We start from the raw sequence: 21,625 nt of genomic DNA, 5'->3' as shown, positions 1-21,625 counted from the left end.
AGCCTCGCCAAATCCAGCAAAAATACTTTAGAATAGTCAAGATGAACAATACAAAAATATAGAACTGTGCTGCAAATATGGAAAACACAACCAAATTCTGAAAAACAACACAATACAGAAACATGTTGCAAAAACAGGAAACACAACACAAATCACATGGAAAGAAATAAATGCTGCAAGTCACACCGAACACAATGGAAATGTGTTTCAAAATACCAGGAAACGTGTTGTTTTGTAACTTATTTCTGTTGTGTTCAGTGCAACTGGCAGCCTTTTTGTGTTTTGGTTATTTTTCCTATATTTGGTTGTGTCACTCTGCTGGGTTTGTGGGTTTTGGTGAAATGTTTTCGTCATTTGCTTTTGTTTTGTCTTTTTGCATGTCTTTCCTCGAGTCGCTGTGTGTTGAGCTCTTCTTGTGTTGGTCACCGTACACTTCTGTGTGTGAACATTGTTTGTTGGTGTTTGTTAGTTCTGCGTGATCACCGCTCCTCGGTCCGATCAGTGTGTGTAATGAGGCAAATCCGTGTCGTACACAAACAACCTGAGAGACAAAGCTCTGATCTTTCTGTCCCTCCTTCTCCCTCTATTTCTCCCTCTCTTTCTCCCTCTCTTTCTCCCTCCTTCTGCTCCGAGACCTGAAACGCCTCGCCAGGCCTTTTCAACCTAACCAGGAATTTGGAAATAATCCTGACTTGCAGAAACATTGAAAGTAATGAGATTTGGATGTTTACACTCCCCTTTGTCTGGAGGAATGACTTCCTACTGCGTCGCAAAGAGAGGGACATGTTTGGTTTGTAGGAAAAGAGTGTGTACTTGAGGAGGTTAATGGTTAACACAAGAAAATATCAAGTCCGTACATGTTATGTCTGATGCTTGGCGTGTGTGTGTGTGTGTGTGTGTGTGTGTGTGTGTGTGTGTGTGTGTGTGTGTGTGTGTGTGTGTGTGTGTGTGTGTGTGTGTGTGTGTGTGTGTGTGTGGGTGTGTGTGTGTGTGTGTGTGTGTGTGTGTGTGTGTGTGTGTGTGTGTGTGTGTGTGTGTGTGTGTGTGTGTGTGTGTGTGTGTGTGTGTGTGTGTGTGTGTGTGTGTGTGTGTGTGTGTGTGTGTGTGTGTGTGTGTGTGTGTGTGTGTGTGTGTGTGTGTGTGTGTGTGTGTGTGTGTGTGTGTGTGTGTGTGTGTGTGTGTGTGTGTTGGCCATTGTTGAGCTAAGTCAGGCTTTTGCTGAGTGTGATGAGTGAATGGATCAGGCTGAGTCAAATCCATGACCCTGCGGCTAATAAGAGCATCACATTACACCCCGATAGTCAACTGAAGCCAAACATGACCTTCTGACAAGACCCCCAACAAAACCACCAACATGCCCCTTAGTCTTATTCTGTAACTCAAATCCACAACAAAAGAGCCTAAAGCTTGTATAACCTTTAAACCCAAAGCATCCAACATGGCTGCCGTCTGTCCCTGTCCGGGCTCCTTTTTAGATAACTTGTCTCTTTCTCTTTTTACATCCCTAACAAAAACAACATATACTAATCTGGCTCAGCTATAATAATAATAATAATAATAATAATGAAGTCTAAACACATTAAACATTACCAGAAACTACCGCAGCCGACTGTAAATAAGTCAAACTGAGTGAAGGCAGCGAGCGGGGAGAGTCCCTATGTCCTCTTTGGTCTCACACAGTGCTAAAAGGATCATGTGGGTGTGTGGTGTTCAGGGGCAGGCTGGTACTTTTCTCAGTGGTGTAATGTCTATCCTGCCCAGTTGCAGACTGTGGTCTGGTTTGAAAACTGTTTCTGGGCTGCCACCATGAAGCTTCCTCCTCCTCATCCTCCTCTTCCTTAACCCCTGTCCACACCTGCTCCTGGTTTAACATTTATATGAAGCTGCAAATTTGTGAATTTGTATGCACATTTTAAGTGTTCTTTCTATGCAACCGTGCTGTCTGATTTACTGGTTTGAGACCTTAATGACATGGTATTAAGTGCAAACAACATACACTCCACAGTAATGACAAAGTGATTCAACTTGGAAGAAATTAAGTACAGAAAGTACTTCTAGCCTGCAGCAGAATATGTCATTTCACAATCACCGTCTGTGTCAGTGTCTAATGGCTACAGGTCTATCTGTCTTTCTCTCCACACCTCTCGCTTTTTCTGAGACCTGAGGCTCCTCACTAACGGCAGTGATCGAGTCAGTGATAAGATTGACGAATAGACGTAAACCTGTTTGTCAACAATACTGCCTCCAGGATTCATTTACACTCAACCTGATGACCTGTGCCGTTTCCTTATGACGCTGTTTACACTAAACATACATACAGGGATCATGCAGTGTGTGACTTTTAGTTGTATCTCTCCCGCTTTAAGTCTAATTCAAACTGAAATAATGAAGCCTGCAGATTTGTTTCCCAGGCAAGAACAAACATAAACTAATTATATTAACAATCGGCCTCGATTTACACCTGCGTGAGGAAACCATTTGTTGGCCAGATTGAAATCTTACTTCCAATACTTTACTGCTATCAAATTGTACTTAAGCAGTTCAAAAAGCTTAACTAGTCATACGTTATCATGCAGATGACTCAATGTGCATAATTATGGCAGAATGTCACAGTCTTTGTCACAATGCTATCTGGGTGCTAAAGTGAATCATATTAATACAAATAATGGGCTTTGAAAACCACTTAAGTGAAATCTGTAGAAGTCACAGTTTGAGTGTTCTGACAAAATAAAGTGTGTGTGTGTGTGTGTAGGTCAAAGCTGGTGACAATCAAACTGTCAGCCATAGAGATCTAACAGGCCTGTGTTCTCTCTTTCTCTCTGCAGGACTACTTGGAGAGCATCAGTAATCAGTCTCGGCTGGCCTTGAGCTCTGAGGATAAAGGCTCTCTATTCGGCAACATCCAGGACATCTACCACTTTAACAGGTACAACACACACACACACACACACACACACACACACACACACACACACACACACACACACACACACACACACACACACACACACACACACACACACACACACACACACACACAGAGCTGTGCAGATAGGACTTGGACTTGTGATTTAATGCTTGATGGTAGAGATGAGAAAGATGCCCATGTTTATTGTGGATTCAAAATACTGTGCTTTGATAACAATACAACGTTATCCTCACATTTGTATTGAGCTTAATCACCTTATGGCATAATATGAATCACATGGTCAGTTGAAAGCTTCCAAAAAAGGTTTCCAAATCAGTTTTGAAGGAAAAAATAGTCTTGACCTTTTTTGTTATAATCATTTAACAACAGATGATAAACAAGATGGCAACAAGGAGATCTAACATTGTCTCATACCTTTACTATTTCATAATTAATCTTTATCATTTAAAGGACTCAGCATTGCTAAAGTCAGTAAATGACCAAATTAAAAAGTGATTATGACCATCAATTTGCTTAACAACACTGGAGACTGAACTCTAAACAGCTCTGGGAGACAGACAGTTGTCTCTCTCAGGCCACACAGACGATGTCCTGCATTGCTGAAACGGCACCTGTTCATTTCTGGGAAGGGCGTTGTTGTTGTGCCAGTCAGGTGTGCGTGCGTCTGTGTGTTTAATAATTCCACGTCTGCATATTTGTCTCATCCGGCACCACTCTAAACCTTGTGTTTGTGATGTGTGTGTGTATTCAGACGAGATGGCTAGTTGAGCATCAAACATGGTGGTCTGCAGACACACACACACACATACACGCTCTTCCTCCACACCTATTCATTTCTCAGCTGTCCCGCGCAGACACTGGCCAGTAAAAGCAATCATAAAAGCAGTTTAAAGCGGTCACAATGACCTCATGCTTCAGCCACGAAACAATCACTCCCAACTGTGCACTTACATTCTTTTACACAATGTGCTCTCATACACACATACACAGTTATACACACACACACACACACACACACACACACACACACACACACACACACACACACACACACACACACACACACAATGCCCGTTTGAATTCATGGAAGCTTCTCATCTGTTCAGAGCCAAATGCCCTAAGCCCTAATTTCTGTACCTAGGCTGACTCTTGCTCTTACTTGGAACAATGAATCATGGGAGTTTATATTCCTGTGTATTGGAGAAGTAGGAAGTTATGGTTTCTTTCATCAATAACTGATTTCTTTGAGTGCCGTGTTTGTTTCAGGGACCTTCTGCATGATCTTGAGAAGTGCAACGCTGACCCTGTGGCCATCGCAGAGTGCTTCGTATCCAAGGTAAAGATGGTCGCTACTCTGCCCCCTTTTTACTCACCTTCTCCTGCACAGTCCCTCTCTCTGTTTCCATTGGTGGAAAGTACCTGAATATCAACTTAAATGAGCAATTGAGCAGATGTTTTAAGACTTCCACTATTTGTTGATTTCCACTTCTGTTCTAGTACAGAAGAAAACATATAACAGCTTTACTTACTTTTTAGATAAATAACAGGTTGATGCCCAAAGAGGGAAGACTACAATACATTGTACAAGATTAGAGGATATCTCCCAAACATTTTTAGAGCATTTTTGTATTATTTTATACATTATTGCATCGGTATTCAAAGATCTAATGGCAGTGATTTTCTGTATAGTAAATACTTTGACTTTTGATACTTATACTAATAGTTTTTTTGTAATTTTACTTAAAAAACATTATGAACACAGGACATTTACTTGTATCAGAGTAATACATGTTGTGGTACTTCAGAGTCACTCTGCCTATAAATACACACTCCTCTGCTCGTTGAAACCTGTCCAAACAGCTGGTCAGACACACACATGAACACACACACACACACAAATATATAGGACAGAAAATGAGAAACAGTTATTATAAGAGATAAATTGACCCAAACCCGCTGAAGACGCCAGGCTTATTAAGTCAGTAAGGTATGTTTAAGGTCAGTAGCATTAGTTTAAGTGCCACGGGAGGGCCGGGAGGAAGGACAGCTCCAGAGGAATTTTAAGGACCGTCCAAATATGTAATCACCTTGTTTTTTTTACTAGAGGGATAATAGCAGTGCTTTATCAAGAAAAAGCAGAATCAGCAACTCTATCACTGGATCCTCTGTTTGTGTGTTTCAGCTTTTAATTCCACTCCTACTCCTCGCCCTGTCCGTACACTAAAAAAAGAAGATTGCATGATAACGTCCCGTGATTCTGTGTTCTGCATTCCTGTACTTCCTCTAAAACATTTTGCATTCCCTCCCTACCCCACTGCAATTACACCCAATACCACAGAGCAACTGTCTGACCATATATACAAAAAACAAGTCGCAGTCAGCGTCACAGACTCCCAAATACAGCAGCTGTTGTTTATACGAAGCAGTTTTATTGCAGCCCACAGCAACACTCTGCGTAATTAGCTGAGATGCACACACAAACCAGCATGATGACATCTTGTAACCGACTGATAAATGTTACAGCATGATGAACCCATCTTGGATAATCCCCTGATCTGGAATGGGGGTCAACCTAAAGTTGACTTCTGTTCTGCAGTCAGTGCAGCAGTCGCTATAAAAACAGTATAACATCCTTATAGCCCGGAGTAAATTGGGTCAATGCCAGCTGAAAACAACGCTCCACTTCCTGAGGTCCAGAAAACATGCTGCCAGGAGCCTCCTGTCTCTGATAACTTCTCTCATGAGAAACATTAAAGCCATTAAAGTTTGTTATCGTTTGTTTTACTGGAAGAGCTCCTGACTTGCTGCTCCAGGTCCCTGTCGAAAACATATACACAGCTTGCTTCCAGGCGTAAATGATGGTACCCATAAAAACAATTTAACTACAGTAGAAAGTTCAATCTGGTGGATAAATGCTTTGTGTCAAATGTAACCTAAACAGACTATTATAGTCCATAGAGATTATATTGAACCACGGCCCACGGTTGACCAATGAAAACATGTTTCAATGAGTTTGCAAGTCCTTTAAATGTTCTAGAAATCTACAACTGTACGACAACTGGGTAAACGCATACAGTCGATGGGTAAACTTAATTTGCTAAGGACGATCAAGCAAGCTCAAGAACAGCTGTTATATACTCAATACTATATATTTACATTCATATTGTAAATAAACGAGGATGAACATACAATAGCTATGGATGATGAAAGCAGTCTTAAGGCTTCTATAGGTTTGAAAGTAAATGAATACTAAATACTATTGCCTGGTCATCACGCTCACTCTACGATGGTGTGTGTGTGTGTGTGTGTGTGTGTGTGTGTGTGTGTGTGTGTGTGTGTGTGTGTGTGTGTGTGTGTGTGTGTGTGTGTGTGTGTGTGTGTGTGTGTGTGTGTGTGTGTGTGTGTGTGTGTGTGTGTGTGTGTGTGTGTGTGTGTGTGTGTGTGTGTGTGTGTGTGTGTGTGTGTGTGTGTGTGTGTGTGTGTGTGTGCGTGCGCGCACAGGCTGACTTCTGGTAAAAGGGTTGTAACCAGAATTATGACCACAGTTCTCTTGTATTTCTGAAGGTTAGTCATGGTTGCTAAGACCACAAAACCTCTCTTTCACGATCAGCTGTGAAATACACACACACACACACACACACACACACACACACACACACACACACACACACACACACACACACACACACACACACTCTTGCAGCTATAACTTTTCTACCCACAAATCACAACCCAGCACAGTGTTTGAAGAAGAGACGGGTCTGGTTGTAAATCTCCGCCTCTCTCTCAGATAATTACCGATCCATCCTCATGTTCCTCTCTGTTCGCCTCAGCCCTAAAAGTGCAATGTGATGAGTAAGCCTTTAACGCGTTGTATGGGTTGCTACATGCTGACTGAAGCACAATTACAATAAGATCTTAAGCTTCTTCTTTATTTGAGCCCCTAGTGATTTTTGCCGTGCTCAGTTCCCAAATGATGACTCACTGTGACTAGTCCGTTCTCGAGAAAAAGACAAACACTTTATGGCGTTCTCCTTAAAACGGATCAGTGGGTGCTGATACAACTCGACCTTCCTTGTTGGACTGAGCAGTTATTAGTGGCAAAGCAAGTACAAGTCCTCTATAATCTGTATCTTGATACTCTGGAAAAAGGATCATGTTTATCATATAAAGGAGCCAATGCTCTCACATGCAGCATGATGATTATATGATTAAACTTGTATATATTTCTAAAAGGGAAGTACATTATAGATCTGAGCAATTTCAGGGTTTTCCTGGTTGAGATCAAAGAGTGTGTGCAGACATGTCAGCTTTAATGACAAAGTGTGTGTGCAGATGTGCATGCTCTGCACAATTCTGTACTCCATAGAAACGTTTATGTATCTTGTGGTCTTGTGTCCAAGGTTCAGAGGCATATTAAGAGTGTGTATTAGGAGTGTGTGTTGGTGTGTGTCATCAGAAATCGACGGTGGCACATCTGGTTGTGTTTAAGCCTGGTCTGTGGCGGCAGACTGGAGACAGGGAAGAGAGCTCTGCTCTTCAATTTAGGAAGTTTCCCACGGAGCACCTCAGGCTAACAAATCGTGTGTGTGTTCCTATTCTCAGTTTATTTAGGTGGGATGCACTGTTTGTCTCTGTGTAGGTAGCTTGAATAGGAATGTATATGTATCCCAAGCAAGGAACATAACATCCAATCACACCCTGTCAATGCACACTGTAAGTAACTATGAATCGCATTTTAGGAAATATGTGTAAATGTCCACATTCCTGTGTGTGTTTGGACACAATGAACCAGAACAACCGTTTGTGTTTATGATGCTGCTTCCTGGTGGCTGTCCACATCCTGCGACCCCCCCCCCCCCAGTGTTTATGGACACAAATAGTTTTCAATTAGACTGTCACGTTATGCAACAGAAAGAGGGTTCATCTCCAGGACTCCAGCATAACGAAATGAGAGGGGGAAGATTGACAGAAAAAGCGTAAAGAAACAAGAAGGAATGTAAGATTATGAAACACTGAAGAATATCCGTAAAACATCAATGAAGAGATAACATGGAAATCAGGTGAAAGACTGAACGATATGAAGCAGAGTTCCTGGGAGCAGCAGAGAGAGGTTAATTCTAGCTTTGATAAGTCATCCCGTCTCTGATGTCTTTGATGTTCAGGGATGCATGCAAGGTGGGAAGAGTCTCAATTATAGGGCCGGCGATGCAGTATGAGGGGATATATTATCTGAGCGCTCACTGCCGTTTGGATCAACAGAGACTCAAAGGCCAGGACGCAGGCTAATCATAAGCTACAGGGTTGACTTTCAATTAGTAGCAGTGAACGGAGGAGAGAAGAGGCCTTGTCTGAGGGCTGAGAGTGTGTAGGGATGTAAACATGAAATAACCAGGCCAGTCATCAAATCTGCACCGGATCACTGCAGAAACATCACAAACAGTGAGGCAAACGGGACAGTACACATTACCTGAGAAAAACATCATTCGGTACCAGTGTTGTAGCCCATCACTACGTACATAAACCTTATATTACAACTAATCATTTGCAATCTGTGCTGCCGTGTTTTTTAGAAATTCAGACCAAATGCATTTGCTCCAGGCATTCATTTTTTGCAAAACATTTAGCCATGAAGATTTATTAGCGGAGTTTGGAAACGCTTAATCAGCTTTTAGACTGCTGACATGATGGAAATGAATGGTTGTTCAAAATGTAGGAAAACAAACAACTCATATAGCACTTATCAAAACAAGGTGTTAAAGCACATACATTAATGTACACCAAAAAAACATGTACCTGCATACACGCATAAATACACATCTACCAACAAATTGTGATGAGGCTTCAGGATATAAATACTTAACCAGGAAGTGAATTCGAAGAGGATACTGATTTACAAAACCGGGCTCATTTTACAGTTTGTTCGAGAGTTGAGGTGCCGTACCTCTCATGATGAAGTAAACGATTTCTTAGTTTGTGGTTGAACAAGAAACTAGCTAGAATTTGCAGACATACTTCATGGTTCTTTAACAAGTTGTTTTGCTGTAGTTGTTCTGTCCGAAAAAGAAAAATAAATCACCAGAAAATGCTGTCAGAAATGCATTTTTATGAACATGGTGAACATTAGCTATTTGACTTTGAGCTTGTGAATACTCTTTAACATTACATGACATCATCGATTCTTCTCTTGACTGTTTCGTTTTTTCCTGTCATTTAACGGCACCATCTAATGTGTGCTTGTTGTGTTTTACAGAGTGAAGAGTTCCACATTTACACTCAGTACTGCACCAACTACCCACGGTAAGACAGCACTAAACCGGTTTGCTTCTCAGTGTCTGCTTATCAACCGTCCTACTGTACAAACATTCTTGATGTCATCCTATCTTAATCTCACCTCCGCACACTGTCTTCCCAGCGTCTCACGTAGCTCCATTGTGTGTGTCGATCAATGCGTTACCTTTATCCCCTCCCTGACAAACTGACACACTCCATAGACGTCAGCTCAGCAGGAGTCAAAGTGTCTACCTTCAGTTGTGCCTCAGGCTCTGTTTCTCCCTCCCTCCCTCCCCTTTTTTTCCCTTTATTCTTTTATTTGCTGCCTATTGACAGAGTTACAGCTCCCACACTGACAGATGGGGTATTATAGTTGTCACCTTATCATACCTAACGCCGTTAATGTTTTAGTAAGCTTGGTGTGAGTCTGTTCCTATGGGAGACGTTTATTGTGTCACTGTATTTGAAACATGAGGCTATTCCTTACGACAATATACACTGCACCTACCAAACACACCTTTCCCCTTTGGCTACCTTTTTTCTTTAAGTGTTTCATCACAAGTGCACGTGGGGGAAGAAACTATTTACCAGCTAATTATGACTAATTGTGTGTGTGTGTGTGTGTGTGTGTGTGTGTGTGTGTGTGTGTGTGTGTGTGTGTGTGTGTGTGTGTGTGTGTGTGTGTGTGTGTGGTGTGTGTGTGTGTGTGTGTGTGTGTGTGTGTGTGTGTGTGTGTGTGTGTGTGTGTGTGTGTGTGTGTGTGTGTGTGTGTGTGTGTGTGTGTGTGTGTGTGTGTGTGTGTGTGTGTGTGTGTGTGTGTGTGTGTGTGTGTGTGTGTGTGTGTGTGTGTGTGTGTGTGTGTGTGTGTGTGTGTGTGTGTGTGTGTGTGTGTGTGACACCGTGTGTGTGTGTGTGTGACACCGTGTGTGAAGGGGCTTTTGTCAGCTGTATGAGATAGACCGTCTCCCACATCCACACCACAGCTGGTGACCCCAACCAAGGTCACACACGACAGACGTGCACACACATGGAAGACACTCAAGCACACACACATACACACACACACACACACACACACACACACACACACACACACACACACACAGAGGATGCAGATGTATCATGGTCGTACTGCGCTCCTAGGTCGGGTTTCCTCCAGGACAATGTGAGGCCTGTGTGGAGCTTTACTGGAATTTCGACATGCACTTGCATGCACGCTCGGACACACACGCACACATAAACACACACACAAGACAGAAAGAACGTTTTGGTTAGTCCACAGCTGTTTTCCATCGTTTTCCACTTCATTACTTATAAAAAAGCTTCTTCTTTCCTGGGAGGTCAAACAACACACAGCTCCAGTAAGCGGTACATTCAGGTCTAATAAGGTTTAACAGTGCTTCTGTTTATGGTGCTGTTAGGTATATATGTACCAAAAAGCAATAAAGGCTGCATGGGAAAACTATTAAGGAACTAAATGCAATTTGCGATATAGATCTGTATTATGATTAACTCCCTTGTTATATAAATATGATAAAATACTAAAATCTTTATTATATTGGCTGTCATGATATACATTACACCTCTATCTTGTCATCACAGTCCAACTAGGGTTTACTGTTTGTAGCCTTTTTGTAACCAGGTGAAAGCCCCTTGAGATCAAAAGACCTCTTTTTCAATGGTGACCTGCAAAAGAGGATCCTGCACATCTCTGAAATCTTTTTCGCTGTGTTTTGCCTCCGCAGGTCGGTGGCTGTGCTAACAGAGTGCATGAGGAACAAGGCGTTGGCCAAGTTCTTCCGTGAGCGCCAGGAATCTCTGCGGCACTCCTTGCCTCTGGGCTCCTACCTGCTCAAGCCAGTGCAGAGGATCCTCAAGTACCACCTCCTGCTACACGTACGTCTGTCTGCCCCGCTCCAAAACACACTTACACAAAAACAATTACTCGCTACCCACAGAAATGCAAGCCCAGGCTCACACAAGTCATTCCAGGACACACTAATGTTCTGTGTTATACCAATACAAATGGGCTGAATAACAGCCTTTCTGACACGGCTCCAATGACAATCTCCACTGGAGAAGCCAAATGTTTCCGACATATGCTGCTCAGTATGTATGTTCCTGTGCATGCATTAGAGTGCAAGCATGAGTGTGTGTTTATGTGCAGAAACACACACACGGGAGCCTGTGTGAGTGCATCCCTGTGCATGTGCATACGGTATGTGCGTGTGCTGACTCTTAGCGTTGTGTGTTTGCAGGAGATAGCCAACCACATGGAGAAGGACACGGAGACGTACGAGGTGGTGCAGGAAGCCATAGACACCATGCAGAGAGTGGCCTGGCACATCAACGACATGAAGAGGAAACACGAGCATGCTGTTAGGTTGCAGGTAAGACGACACAATTATACAATGAGAAAGAAGCAAAACAAATCTTCAAGCACTCTGCTGAATCCATCATATGTGGAGTGTGTGATCTCCTCCAAGATGTGTTCTCCACACTTTCCACGCTTTTCATTATTCCTATAACTAAAACAGACACAGAGAGGCTTCTCAAGGAGCCAATTCTTTTATTGTTCTGCAGAACAGTTATGTGAAGTCTAGCTTTGATTCAGCCAGCGCTCTGATCCTCCCCACGTCTTATGCAAGTGACTGAGTTTTCCACTGGACTAATGATGGCCTTGCATAAGGAGGGCACATAAAAGGGAAGCTTGTTTCTTTTATCAGCTGGGAGCCAGAAGGGCCAGATGAATGCAGGAATGTGTGGGGAAGCATCGGAGAAAGGATTGGCTCTATAGAATTCTTCAGTTCTGTTGTTTTGCTCTCTTATTATCTCTCCTTTTTTCCTCTTCTTTCCTGTTTGCTATAGTCAGGTTCGCCCTCCATTCAGTCGCACAAAAGACATCCTTTATCCTCCTCCTTCACACTATACATGAAACCCCGCCTTTTTATAATGTTCTTTTCAATCATTGGTTGCTTTACTATTTATTTGCTTAAACTTGAATCTGTTAACATGTTGTGTTTATGAACAATATTTGTTTGTGTTTTTTCCCAATTATATGCCATGTTTCCAATTTAGCTTTTTTAATGTGTCGTTGTTTTTTCTGCACGATTCGTTATGGTTTCCCTCCCCTAACCCTCTGTATTTCTATGCATTCTGCAGGAAATCCAGAGCCTGCTGACCAACTGGAAAGGCCCTGATCTGATTGGCTACGGAGAGTTGGTCCTCGAAGGAACGTTTCGTCTACAGCGAGCTAAAAACGAGAGAACCCTCTTCCTGTTTGACAAGCTTCTGCTCATTACCAAGAAACGAGAAGAAACGTACACGTACAAGGCTCACATACTGGTCAGTCACATCCAGAAGAGACACAACACAATAATAACGTCTCTGTTCAGCAACAGCATTTCTAACACAATGTCCTACCTACCTGTGTTTTCTGCAGTGCTGTAACCTGATGCTGGTGGAAGTTATCCCTAAAGAACCGCTGAGTTTCAGTGTGTTTCACTACAAGAACCCCAAACTCCAGCACACGGTCCAGGTACAGAAACATTGCACAATAGAGCCTGCATCATAACATGAAGTCAAAGTGAATGTAATTACACGTTTGAGCAAGCGTGCAATCAGAAAGTGTGAAGATCATTTGCAAGTGTCCGGGCCCACCTCACTGAGCTGCTCAGACACGTTGAAGAGGCTAATGGTGGCCATTGTTGTTCCCCTAACCACTGTGTGTTGCATAAGCACTGAAAAAATAAAAGATAATCAGTGTGACATTTGGAAAGCCGTGTTTCAAAAATGTTTAAGGGTTTATCCCGACCCTCCCTGCTGCTTTGTGTCTGATGTAATCTTCTCTCTGATGTTTTCCACTCTACCCTCAGGCCAAATCACAGCAAGACAAGCGCCTGTGGATCTTACACCTCAAGAGACTTATACTTGAAAACCATCCGGCCAAAATCCCTGCCAAGGTAAGAGCGGCTCGTCCTCCTGACAGCTCCCTCTCTGTTCACTGTGGCGTAAACACAGATTTCGAGTGGGATGTTCGGGAAATGTCGCTCCCTCTTCCTTTCTCCCTCATCTCCATCTGCCTTTCCCCCGGATTTATCTCCTCCCTTTACTTTTTTTATGTGCTCCGATTTTTCCTCTCATTTATTTAAATTCAACCACAATCCCTTTTCTGTGTCTAATTCTGATTTGGCCATGTGCAAGTGGAAACTGAGGATTCCTCTCCAAGGGTGAAGGTCGCTGTGAAAGGTCGCTGATTACATAAAGGGGCTGCTTGTTAAGTGTCAAACATGCGGATAATTAAGAGAGGACTGTTATGTGGCGCCACCTAGTGTCAGAGCTACTGTTTATCAATAACCTGTGGAACTCACCCTCATATGTTCTCACTTGATTTCTAGGCTAAGCAAGCAATTTTGGAGATGGATGCAATGCGTAAGTGCCAATTCATATATGTATAAGGAATGTAGAATACATAAAAATTATCATGTATTAGCCATATCCAATGCATTCTATTTAATAATCATCTTTTCTTTAATTTCTCCAGATCATCCTGGGTTTCATTTCAGCCCCGATGGAGGTAAGAAGGATTCCCCTCATACCAAGGAGGGTCCAACCCCTCGTAGAGGACGCAGGAAAGGTAATAAATTAAAGAGAAGTACTGTATCTTAAAAGTAGACCTTGCGAGGCTGAACTCAAAAATGTAATCAATGATTTGTTTGATTTCCCAGAACCTCTATCCAAATTGTTGAAAAATGCCAAGCAGAATGCTGCCAACACAGACGGAGAAAAGGTGAGTGATAGCCAGAGATGATGAAAAGTTGTAGGTTGATAAGCACGCTGTTTTTTTTATCATCATTTTAAAAATCCTCTCTTCAGCGGATAAGTCTGGGCGCCACTCTGCTCTCGCCAATGTCCCAGCTGGCTTTGGGCACCATTGGTCGAAGCCGCAGCCTCATCAACCAATCACAGGAGTCTCTGGACCCCGGCGATCACTACGACCACAGTGACAGAGAAGAGGAGCCTCATCAACAAGATGCTGATGATGAAGATGACAGTGGCCTGGTGAGTTCCAAGCTGCCCAACAATCACTCGTACTATTCCACTTTCATGTCTCGCTCTTCCAACATGTTGTTAATGTTAAATATCTGCTCCATTAGGGGGGAGGAAAGCGTCTGCGAGTGCCTGGTAAAAGCAGTAGGAAGAGACTGAACCCTCAGGCGTCTGTCGACAGTATAGAACAGTGGAAAACCTTCAACATGAGCACTTCAGACCTACAGGTATAAATCAAATGTAACCAATTTAAAGGGACAGTACGCCCAAGTCCGAAATTCTTAGCTGCTATTTATCCATCTAGATTGTCTTGGTGTGAGTTGCTAAGTGTTGGAGATATCAGCTGTAGAGATGTCTGCCTCTCAAATATAATCTAAACATGTTATCTACTTCTATTTAGATATTTTTAGATCTTAACTACGTTTATAACAACAGCTTCTGCTCTCCTTCCCCACAGAGAGCCAGAGAATCCCTAGTGAGGGAAGCAAGTCACCACCCTCCGCTTCTCAGGACCCCTGCCGTGATGGAGGAGCCTCCAGACACCCCCGTCCCAGCTGTAGTAGTCACAGAAAGCGACCAATCTGTGAGGAACATCTGGGCAGACCACCGTGCTCGCAGGGCCATGTTCCCAACCCGCCAGCGAACCATGCAGCCGGAAGACGAGGACGAGGACATCTACCAGATGTTTGTCCCGACGGAGCAGAGCGCACCAGAACCAGAGGTGCACTCGGAGAGGTCAGAAGCCCCCTCGTCGCCCAGGACGGCTCGGCCCTGCAGCTGGCACGTGGAACAGGTGCCCACTGTGCATGTTGACCCCCCCTCTGATGGTAGCAGGGTCCTGCGGAGGGCGAGCAGCGCGGGGGAGAAGGCTTCAGAGGGGCTCCAGAGTCCTGATGACGACCAGGCCGGTAACAGCAACCTGGAGGTGATCCACACTGAATCCTCCAGCAATGACATATCTGGGTCATCATCAGCCGAGCAGCTGACGTTAGACGATGTAGAAAATGTGTATGACAACATCAGCTACGAGGATCTGAAGAGCATGGGCCTTGTTAGAAGAGACCCCGAGGAGAGCCAGTCACGGAAAGAAACCCCCTCAGATGCACAGGGTTCCCAGGACCAGGCAGCAAAGGTACCGACTGCTCCAGAGACTCCTGTGGTCCCAGAGCCTGTGATCCAACAAGACATTCCTTCTGAGAGAAAACCGTCACCCATACAGGAGGGGAGGCCATTCGGGTCATGTGAGCTGAAGATAGTAGAAGAAAACATCTATGACACCATCTGCTTCAGGGATCCCCCTACGACAGAGTTTCAAGGGGTGAATGAAGGGAACAAACTACAACAGGAGAGAGACAGTCTGCTGGCCTTAGAACCAGATCTGACTCGAAGCCTTGGAGGGTTTGTGTCCGAGGAGAGCCTCCACTTTGGAGAAGATGAAGCCTTGCACCCTGTCCCATGTTCCTCTGAGCCAGACTATTCCTCCTCGTCTGCCTCTGAGACTTTCTCGCAGCGCCCGCAGAAAGGGGACAAGATGTCGGAGCAAGTCGACGAGATCTGGAACGATCTGGAAAACTACATCAAGATCAATGAGAAGAAAGCCGATAGACTTCCTGCTGCCTTCCCTGTTAGTGCCCGTGAGTCGCCTAAGAAAGCACCATCGGTCAAAAACAGCCCCACAAAGATTCCTCTTGTAATTAGTCCCCAAGCAGCCAGCAATCCCACCAAGAGTCCCCCAACACACCAGCCTAAACCCCCACCTGTTACCTCCACGCAGTCATTCACAATCCCAGTCATCAACCTCCCTGACCTGCAAAGTGAATGCCTTGCTGCAGAAGAAAGCTACAGCCCGTCTTTGAGCTCACGCCCCCTTCCTCCCCCGCCCATCACCCCCGAGCCCCTCGCAGGCACGGTGAAGAGCATCAGGAACAGACTGGCTCGCCTCAGTAGTGGCAGCTTCCGCATGGAGGACGACGACCTGGTGGAGCTTCCTCCAAGAAACATCCTTCAGAGGGATATTCCCCTCAAGGACCTCCATAGTTTGTTTCCAGGGGAGCTGGCAGGCCTGGCCTCCCCTCTGGCCTCCCCTCTGGCCTCCCCTCTGGCCTCCTCCTCCCTCCTGCTGGGGGAGTCTGTGGACCTGGAGATGGAGAAATCCAAGAACCGAGTGTTCCTGATGGCACGGCAGTACAGTCAGAAAATCAAGAAAGCCAACCAGCTGCTGCGCATGAGGAGCATGGACCCTGGAGACGCCTGTGGGCGGAGCAGAGCTGAGAAGAAGCAGAAAGACCTGGCAGCCATCTTGGAAGAAAAGAAGCAAGGGGGCTCTGCCATAGGTAACACAAAATCATTGAACTCTTGGAGAAAGGTTTTTGTTACTTGTCAAAACTTAGAATGCACTGATCTGGCTAAACTTGACCGTTTTGCCACAGAGAGTTACCTTTTTTGAAAACGTTTTAAATCTAAAAACCCAATTTAATATACAGTAACTAATTGGGATCCCTCTTTTGCAAGTCATTTGAAATATTTTTTAATTATCAAAAACATACCAAGAAAAAAACCCAATCAACTCACACAATTCCAAAATCTCACATTCAACAGACCAAAGAACCTGCACCCATGTATCCTGATAAACACAAATATACACACTACAACTATAATTCAAGGCAATATTAAAAATATAGGCTATAAAGTCTTTGTTCTTTTTAGCCTTGTGCTCGTTATATTTACATCATAAAAAAACCTACTCACACCTTCTTTGCATCCTCTGTGTTTCCCCTTCAGGTGCAAAGATAGCAGAGTACTCTCAGCTTTACGACCAGGTAATGTTCAAAGACCCCTCGCATCACTCCCACCCGGGGCTGCCGTCGTCTCCCTCCATGCCTGAGACCTCCCTGGAGGAGGACTGGCTCGACTCCACTTACAGCAATGGAGAGCTGGCCAGCTTCGTCTCCTCGTCCAGTGACTTAAACGATGGTCGGGCGTCCTCTTCCCTTCAGCGCAGACTCACCTCTGCCTGCTCTATCCCTTCCCTAAAGACCTCTCCTACCACACCACCATCCCAGAGATGGAGCTCCTGCATGTCTCCACCGAGCGAACAGGAGGAGCACGTGTACAGTTCCATTAAAAGACATCCTTCCTTCAACGCTCCTTCTTCACCCTCGTCAGAGTCTTCCCCGTCGAGTCACTGTCAGTCACTCGGCTCTCTGGGCAGCCAGGAGAAGACTGAACTCAAATGTAACGGCCCCTCGGACAGACTCCGCGGCCCCAGTCTGGGTCACACCGGTCGGCAGAGTAGTCTCCCAGAGCGCTCGACCCACGGACAGTCAGACATGACTTTACACGACGGTCAACAGGTGGTCGTCCTGAACCGGGCTTCTGCACTGAGCATCCTCAATGCCACTCAGAACTACATGGCTAACTTTAAGGACGATGAGGAAGACGATGACGACTACGTAGAGATCCGCTCGGAGGACGAGAGCGAGCAGGAGCAGGACAGGTTGGCGCGGCAAAACGGCTGCTCGGCAGTCCTTCACAACCAGAACCGGGGTCTGGTCCACTCCCAGAGTCTCCCGTGCAGCCCGCTGCACTCCTGCGATCAGCAGAGGGCTCTGGACCGTGAGCAGCTGGAGAAGTACCTGTGGAGCGAGCCGCAGCAGAGCCAACCCAAAATCGTCCAATCTCTGAGGGAGAAGTTTCATTGTCTGAGCTCCAGTAGCTTCGCCTGAGTCTTTATGACAAATACAAAGCCAAATATAAATAAACATACAGCATATAGCAACAAAAGGGACACTGCTGCTTTGCCATCCAGATTTCAACATTATAGTCCACAAACAATGACACATCTCTCAGCATGGAGCAGAAGCAATTTCTTTGATTGCAGCGATATTTGCAACTCTCTGTGACAGGGCTTTAATGTAAAAATAAATAATTAATATTAATAGCCTCAGTGTGTGCCGCCTTAGCACTTCCAAACAGTCTTATTGTGTAGGCTTCAAACAGATCTGGTGGTGAAAAGTAATCGGTGAAAGCAAAGATTGTCTCGTAAAGGCATTCAGTGTGACTGAACGGGTTTTAATATTCAGAGGAATTTTAACAATTTTATCGCTTTACATGTGAGCCTTGTAGATGTAATTGGAGTCATATGAATTGGTTCTGCTGGAGGACTTGATGCCATTAAACTGTTGTACAGTTACAGTAAAAGTTCAGGATACCTGTTACTGATTTTAAGAAATCTTGTCCGTGCCCAATGTCTCAAACAGTAGTAAAAGCATGAAATATCTGATGATTCACCACACAACTGACGTTTCAAGCTCTTTTTATTTGCCACAAAGCTTATCTTACAGCATGTTCAGCACTAGTTAATCTCCTATTAAGGAGTGTGAGTGTTTTTAATTGTGCTTACACTATTAAACAGATCTGAACATGCAACTTTTTTCAAATTTGCATCTTGAGGCTAGATTGACACTTTTAACAGCTTTTTAGCAATAATTGTAATAAGTAATGATGCCGCTGTAAAGAAAACATGTTGACTAAGATCCAATAAGTTAAGTATAAGTACATTTAGACCTTTGAGTCTATTTGAGGTTATTGTGTTTCACTCTATCTGCAACCTTTGTCATCAATAGGGTAAAACACGCTTTAAAAATCGAGAGAAGATGCTGATATTTTAGACAATTAAGAAACCATAGGGCTTCATATTTATTTTGAATCTGAGTAAATCAGAGATGGTTTTTCATGTCAAAGTCTGGGGGCATCCATCATGTATACAGTGAAATGTGCATCTCAACAAGTGGATGTTTCTTATCATATTCATTTTAACCTTTAAGAGGGACCACGAAGGAGAGCATTAGGGGAGTTGGTTGAAAGACTACAGTACTGTATTATTTGGTGTATTTGTTTTCCCTCTCACATGGATAGTCTGTCTACTTTGTTTATATTATGGAACACTCTGTCACACTACTGATATCACTTCACAGAAAGAAATTCACAGTCGGATAGTTGTCAGTCACTTTAATAAGGTTCATACAACACAATTGTTTCTCTTCCCTCAAAGCACACCCAGTATTTATCACACAGTCTTAATAAAAATCACCAAAGTTGTCCTACTGTTTGCAAGCATCCCTGGTTATTGGTCTGTTTCACGTTGACCTTAAGCCACAGACAAGTTATAAAATACATTATTTATTAAAAGAGGTTTTATTCTGATTTTAGGGGCGCAAACTAAATTGGAATTAAATACTGTGAATATTTGTTTAGAAGTTCCTTTCACGCACTGCTTAACACAAGTTCCAAATCCAAACACGTGAAAAATTGAAAAGCACAATATCATGGCCTACTGTTTAAACCAGGAAATATGTATCATAAGCAAGTTAGGAATATGAAGTATGTTCTTTTTTCATTGTACATTTATGTCCTCTGTTTCACGGGTGGGGATTGTCTGTCTTCATTGAGTCTTTTTTGCACTTTCGGTCTTTTTTTACATTTTATTTGTAAACACTTTGTAAAGATGTACATTTTAGGAAAGTTATTCTTGTATACATTAGGTATGCTTTATAATGCTTTAATGTTTAAGTTAAGTGTACTGTATTTTTTTAACTGCCTAGTCGTCATTGCTCAACAATGTATTGGAGGTAATAAATTCAAATTAAACTAATCTCTGTGTTTGTGTGGTTATCACTGAATAAACATGAATGGTATGACAGCATATTTTAAATCTGAGGTTATTTTCAACAGTATTCCTTGCTTATTCCTTCAAGAACACAATAAGAACAAATACAAGGAGAGCAGCAGAAATATGACAACAATTGAGATGACATACATTTTGTAAGGATTAGCCTTGGCTTGGGGATAAAAGTAATTACTTCCCCATTGATTTAGTAGCATGTAGTGCCTTTAGTTTTATAATATAAAAGGTATATCAGGTTATATAACAAATATATCATGCATATACCAGCCTACCTTGGTGTTGAAACATCATGCTTGGTAATCAATTGGTTATTACATTATGGTAGCTAGGCCCATGTAAAGAAATAGGGGAATTGTGTCAACATCTAGAATTACTCTACAAAAGACAAAATGCTCAATGATGAAAAGTAGGCCTGAAGCCCAACCAGTAATATATTTTTGAGCCCAAAATCAATAACTAAAATTGAGAACATTTAATTAAATTTACAATTTAAATATGTTCTTCATATTCTGACCAAGAGATTTCCTGCAGACATTTGAAGGATACAAAATAAACTTCTCAGAGCAACACAGAGGTTGACATACAATTTAATGGTGACAGAGTTTCTACATTGTCCCAAACATATAATTGACATTTTTGCACTGCAATTTCTTCTAGCAAAGTTTGACAATAAATAGTTTTGCCAATTTATCAGGTGATGAATATTAAACATAATACAATTCCTCCAAAACAAAACTAAGAGTATGATGGCGAAATTCAAGAAAAAAGAAAAGAAAAAAATGAATAAAGGAACAGAAACACATCTATATAATGTAATGTAAAAAAAGGGGGAAACCCTCTACACCACATGTGTCAAACTCAAGGCCCAGGGGCCAAATCAGGCCCGTGGTGGATTTAATTTCGGCCCGCAGGATCATTTTTAATTACTATTAGATCTGGCCCGCCGGTATATTGCACGCACACCTTCACTCAATCCTGAGGATTTCCTCCGCTCAGAGCCTGACCCCAAACATTGATGAACATGCACCCAAGATGAGATGCCAAGTATCTGGCTTCAACTAGCACACTGAGTTTAATGGATGTTTCCTTCTGCACTTTTTTGCAACAGGGAATGTTTGGTTTTTTCTTTGAGGGAAATCGTTTTTTTGAAGCTGTTGTTGGCCTGTAGAAAAATGTAATCATAAGAAATGACTCCAGAAAATCTGCAGATAGAGTCATAAGAAATGAATGCAAATGATTATTTAATGTTGTTTTTATAGGCAATAATTTAAGCTTTGTTAGTTCCAGGTTTAATATGTGCAATGAGTTCATTTCAATACGTTTTGCAATACACAGAACCAGTCTGGCCCTCGACTAGTACCCATTTTTTTTTAATGTTGGCCCACTGTGTATTTGAGTTTGACACCCCTGCTCTATACGTTTAGCTTCACATCAGGTGCGACATGCATTTTGTAATTTAAGTGATAACCAGACTAACCAGCAGAGGTCACCACCATTACTAATATTAAAACAATAGATTAAAACAGGAAGAACATCAGATGCATGCTGGGTAATATAGTTTATAAGAAATAACGGGACAAAGTGTACTTTTCTAATTTAATAATGGAACTGGTTAACGTGGAACTTCATTACAATTCCAAAGTTGATATCTTTAACATAATTAAAAAGCTTTAGTTCCGCAATTACTT

The 21,625-nt window shown here is 43.0% G+C and overlaps 1 protein-coding gene across 3 annotated transcripts in view; it reads left to right on the top strand.

Annotated features, from left to right (window-relative positions):
* The window catches only part of LOC117439739 (pleckstrin homology domain-containing family G member 1), a 63,988-nt gene extending 44,084 nt beyond the window's left edge, over positions 1-19,904 (top strand). For all 3 annotated transcript variants that reach the window (XM_034075772.1, XM_034075774.2, XM_034075773.2), the window contains exons 3-17: positions 2,826-2,926; positions 4,196-4,265; positions 9,183-9,229; positions 10,948-11,098; positions 11,461-11,592; positions 12,365-12,547; positions 12,645-12,740; positions 13,078-13,164; positions 13,600-13,633; positions 13,746-13,838; positions 13,930-13,991; positions 14,078-14,263; positions 14,359-14,478; positions 14,709-16,584; positions 17,033-19,904. In XM_034075772.1, the coding sequence (XP_033931663.1) occupies positions 2,826-2,926; positions 4,196-4,265; positions 9,183-9,229; positions 10,948-11,098; positions 11,461-11,592; positions 12,365-12,547; positions 12,645-12,740; positions 13,078-13,164; positions 13,600-13,633; positions 13,746-13,838; positions 13,930-13,991; positions 14,078-14,263; positions 14,359-14,478; positions 14,709-16,584; positions 17,033-17,976 (4,182 nt within the window). In that variant the 3' untranslated portion in view covers positions 17,977-19,904. The remainder of the gene's footprint in view (positions 1-2,825; positions 2,927-4,195; positions 4,266-9,182; positions 9,230-10,947; positions 11,099-11,460; positions 11,593-12,364; positions 12,548-12,644; positions 12,741-13,077; positions 13,165-13,599; positions 13,634-13,745; positions 13,839-13,929; positions 13,992-14,077; positions 14,264-14,358; positions 14,479-14,708; positions 16,585-17,032) is intronic.
* The last annotated feature ends 1,721 nt before the right edge of the window (positions 19,905-21,625 follow it).

Source organism: Pseudochaenichthys georgianus, chromosome 24, assembly GCF_902827115.2.
Source record: "Pseudochaenichthys georgianus chromosome 24, fPseGeo1.2, whole genome shotgun sequence".
NCBI classification, from domain to species: domain Eukaryota; kingdom Metazoa; phylum Chordata; class Actinopteri; order Perciformes; family Channichthyidae; genus Pseudochaenichthys; species Pseudochaenichthys georgianus.
Note: the sequence above shows the minus strand (reverse complement) of the source record. Positions and strands in the feature narration are given on the sequence as shown.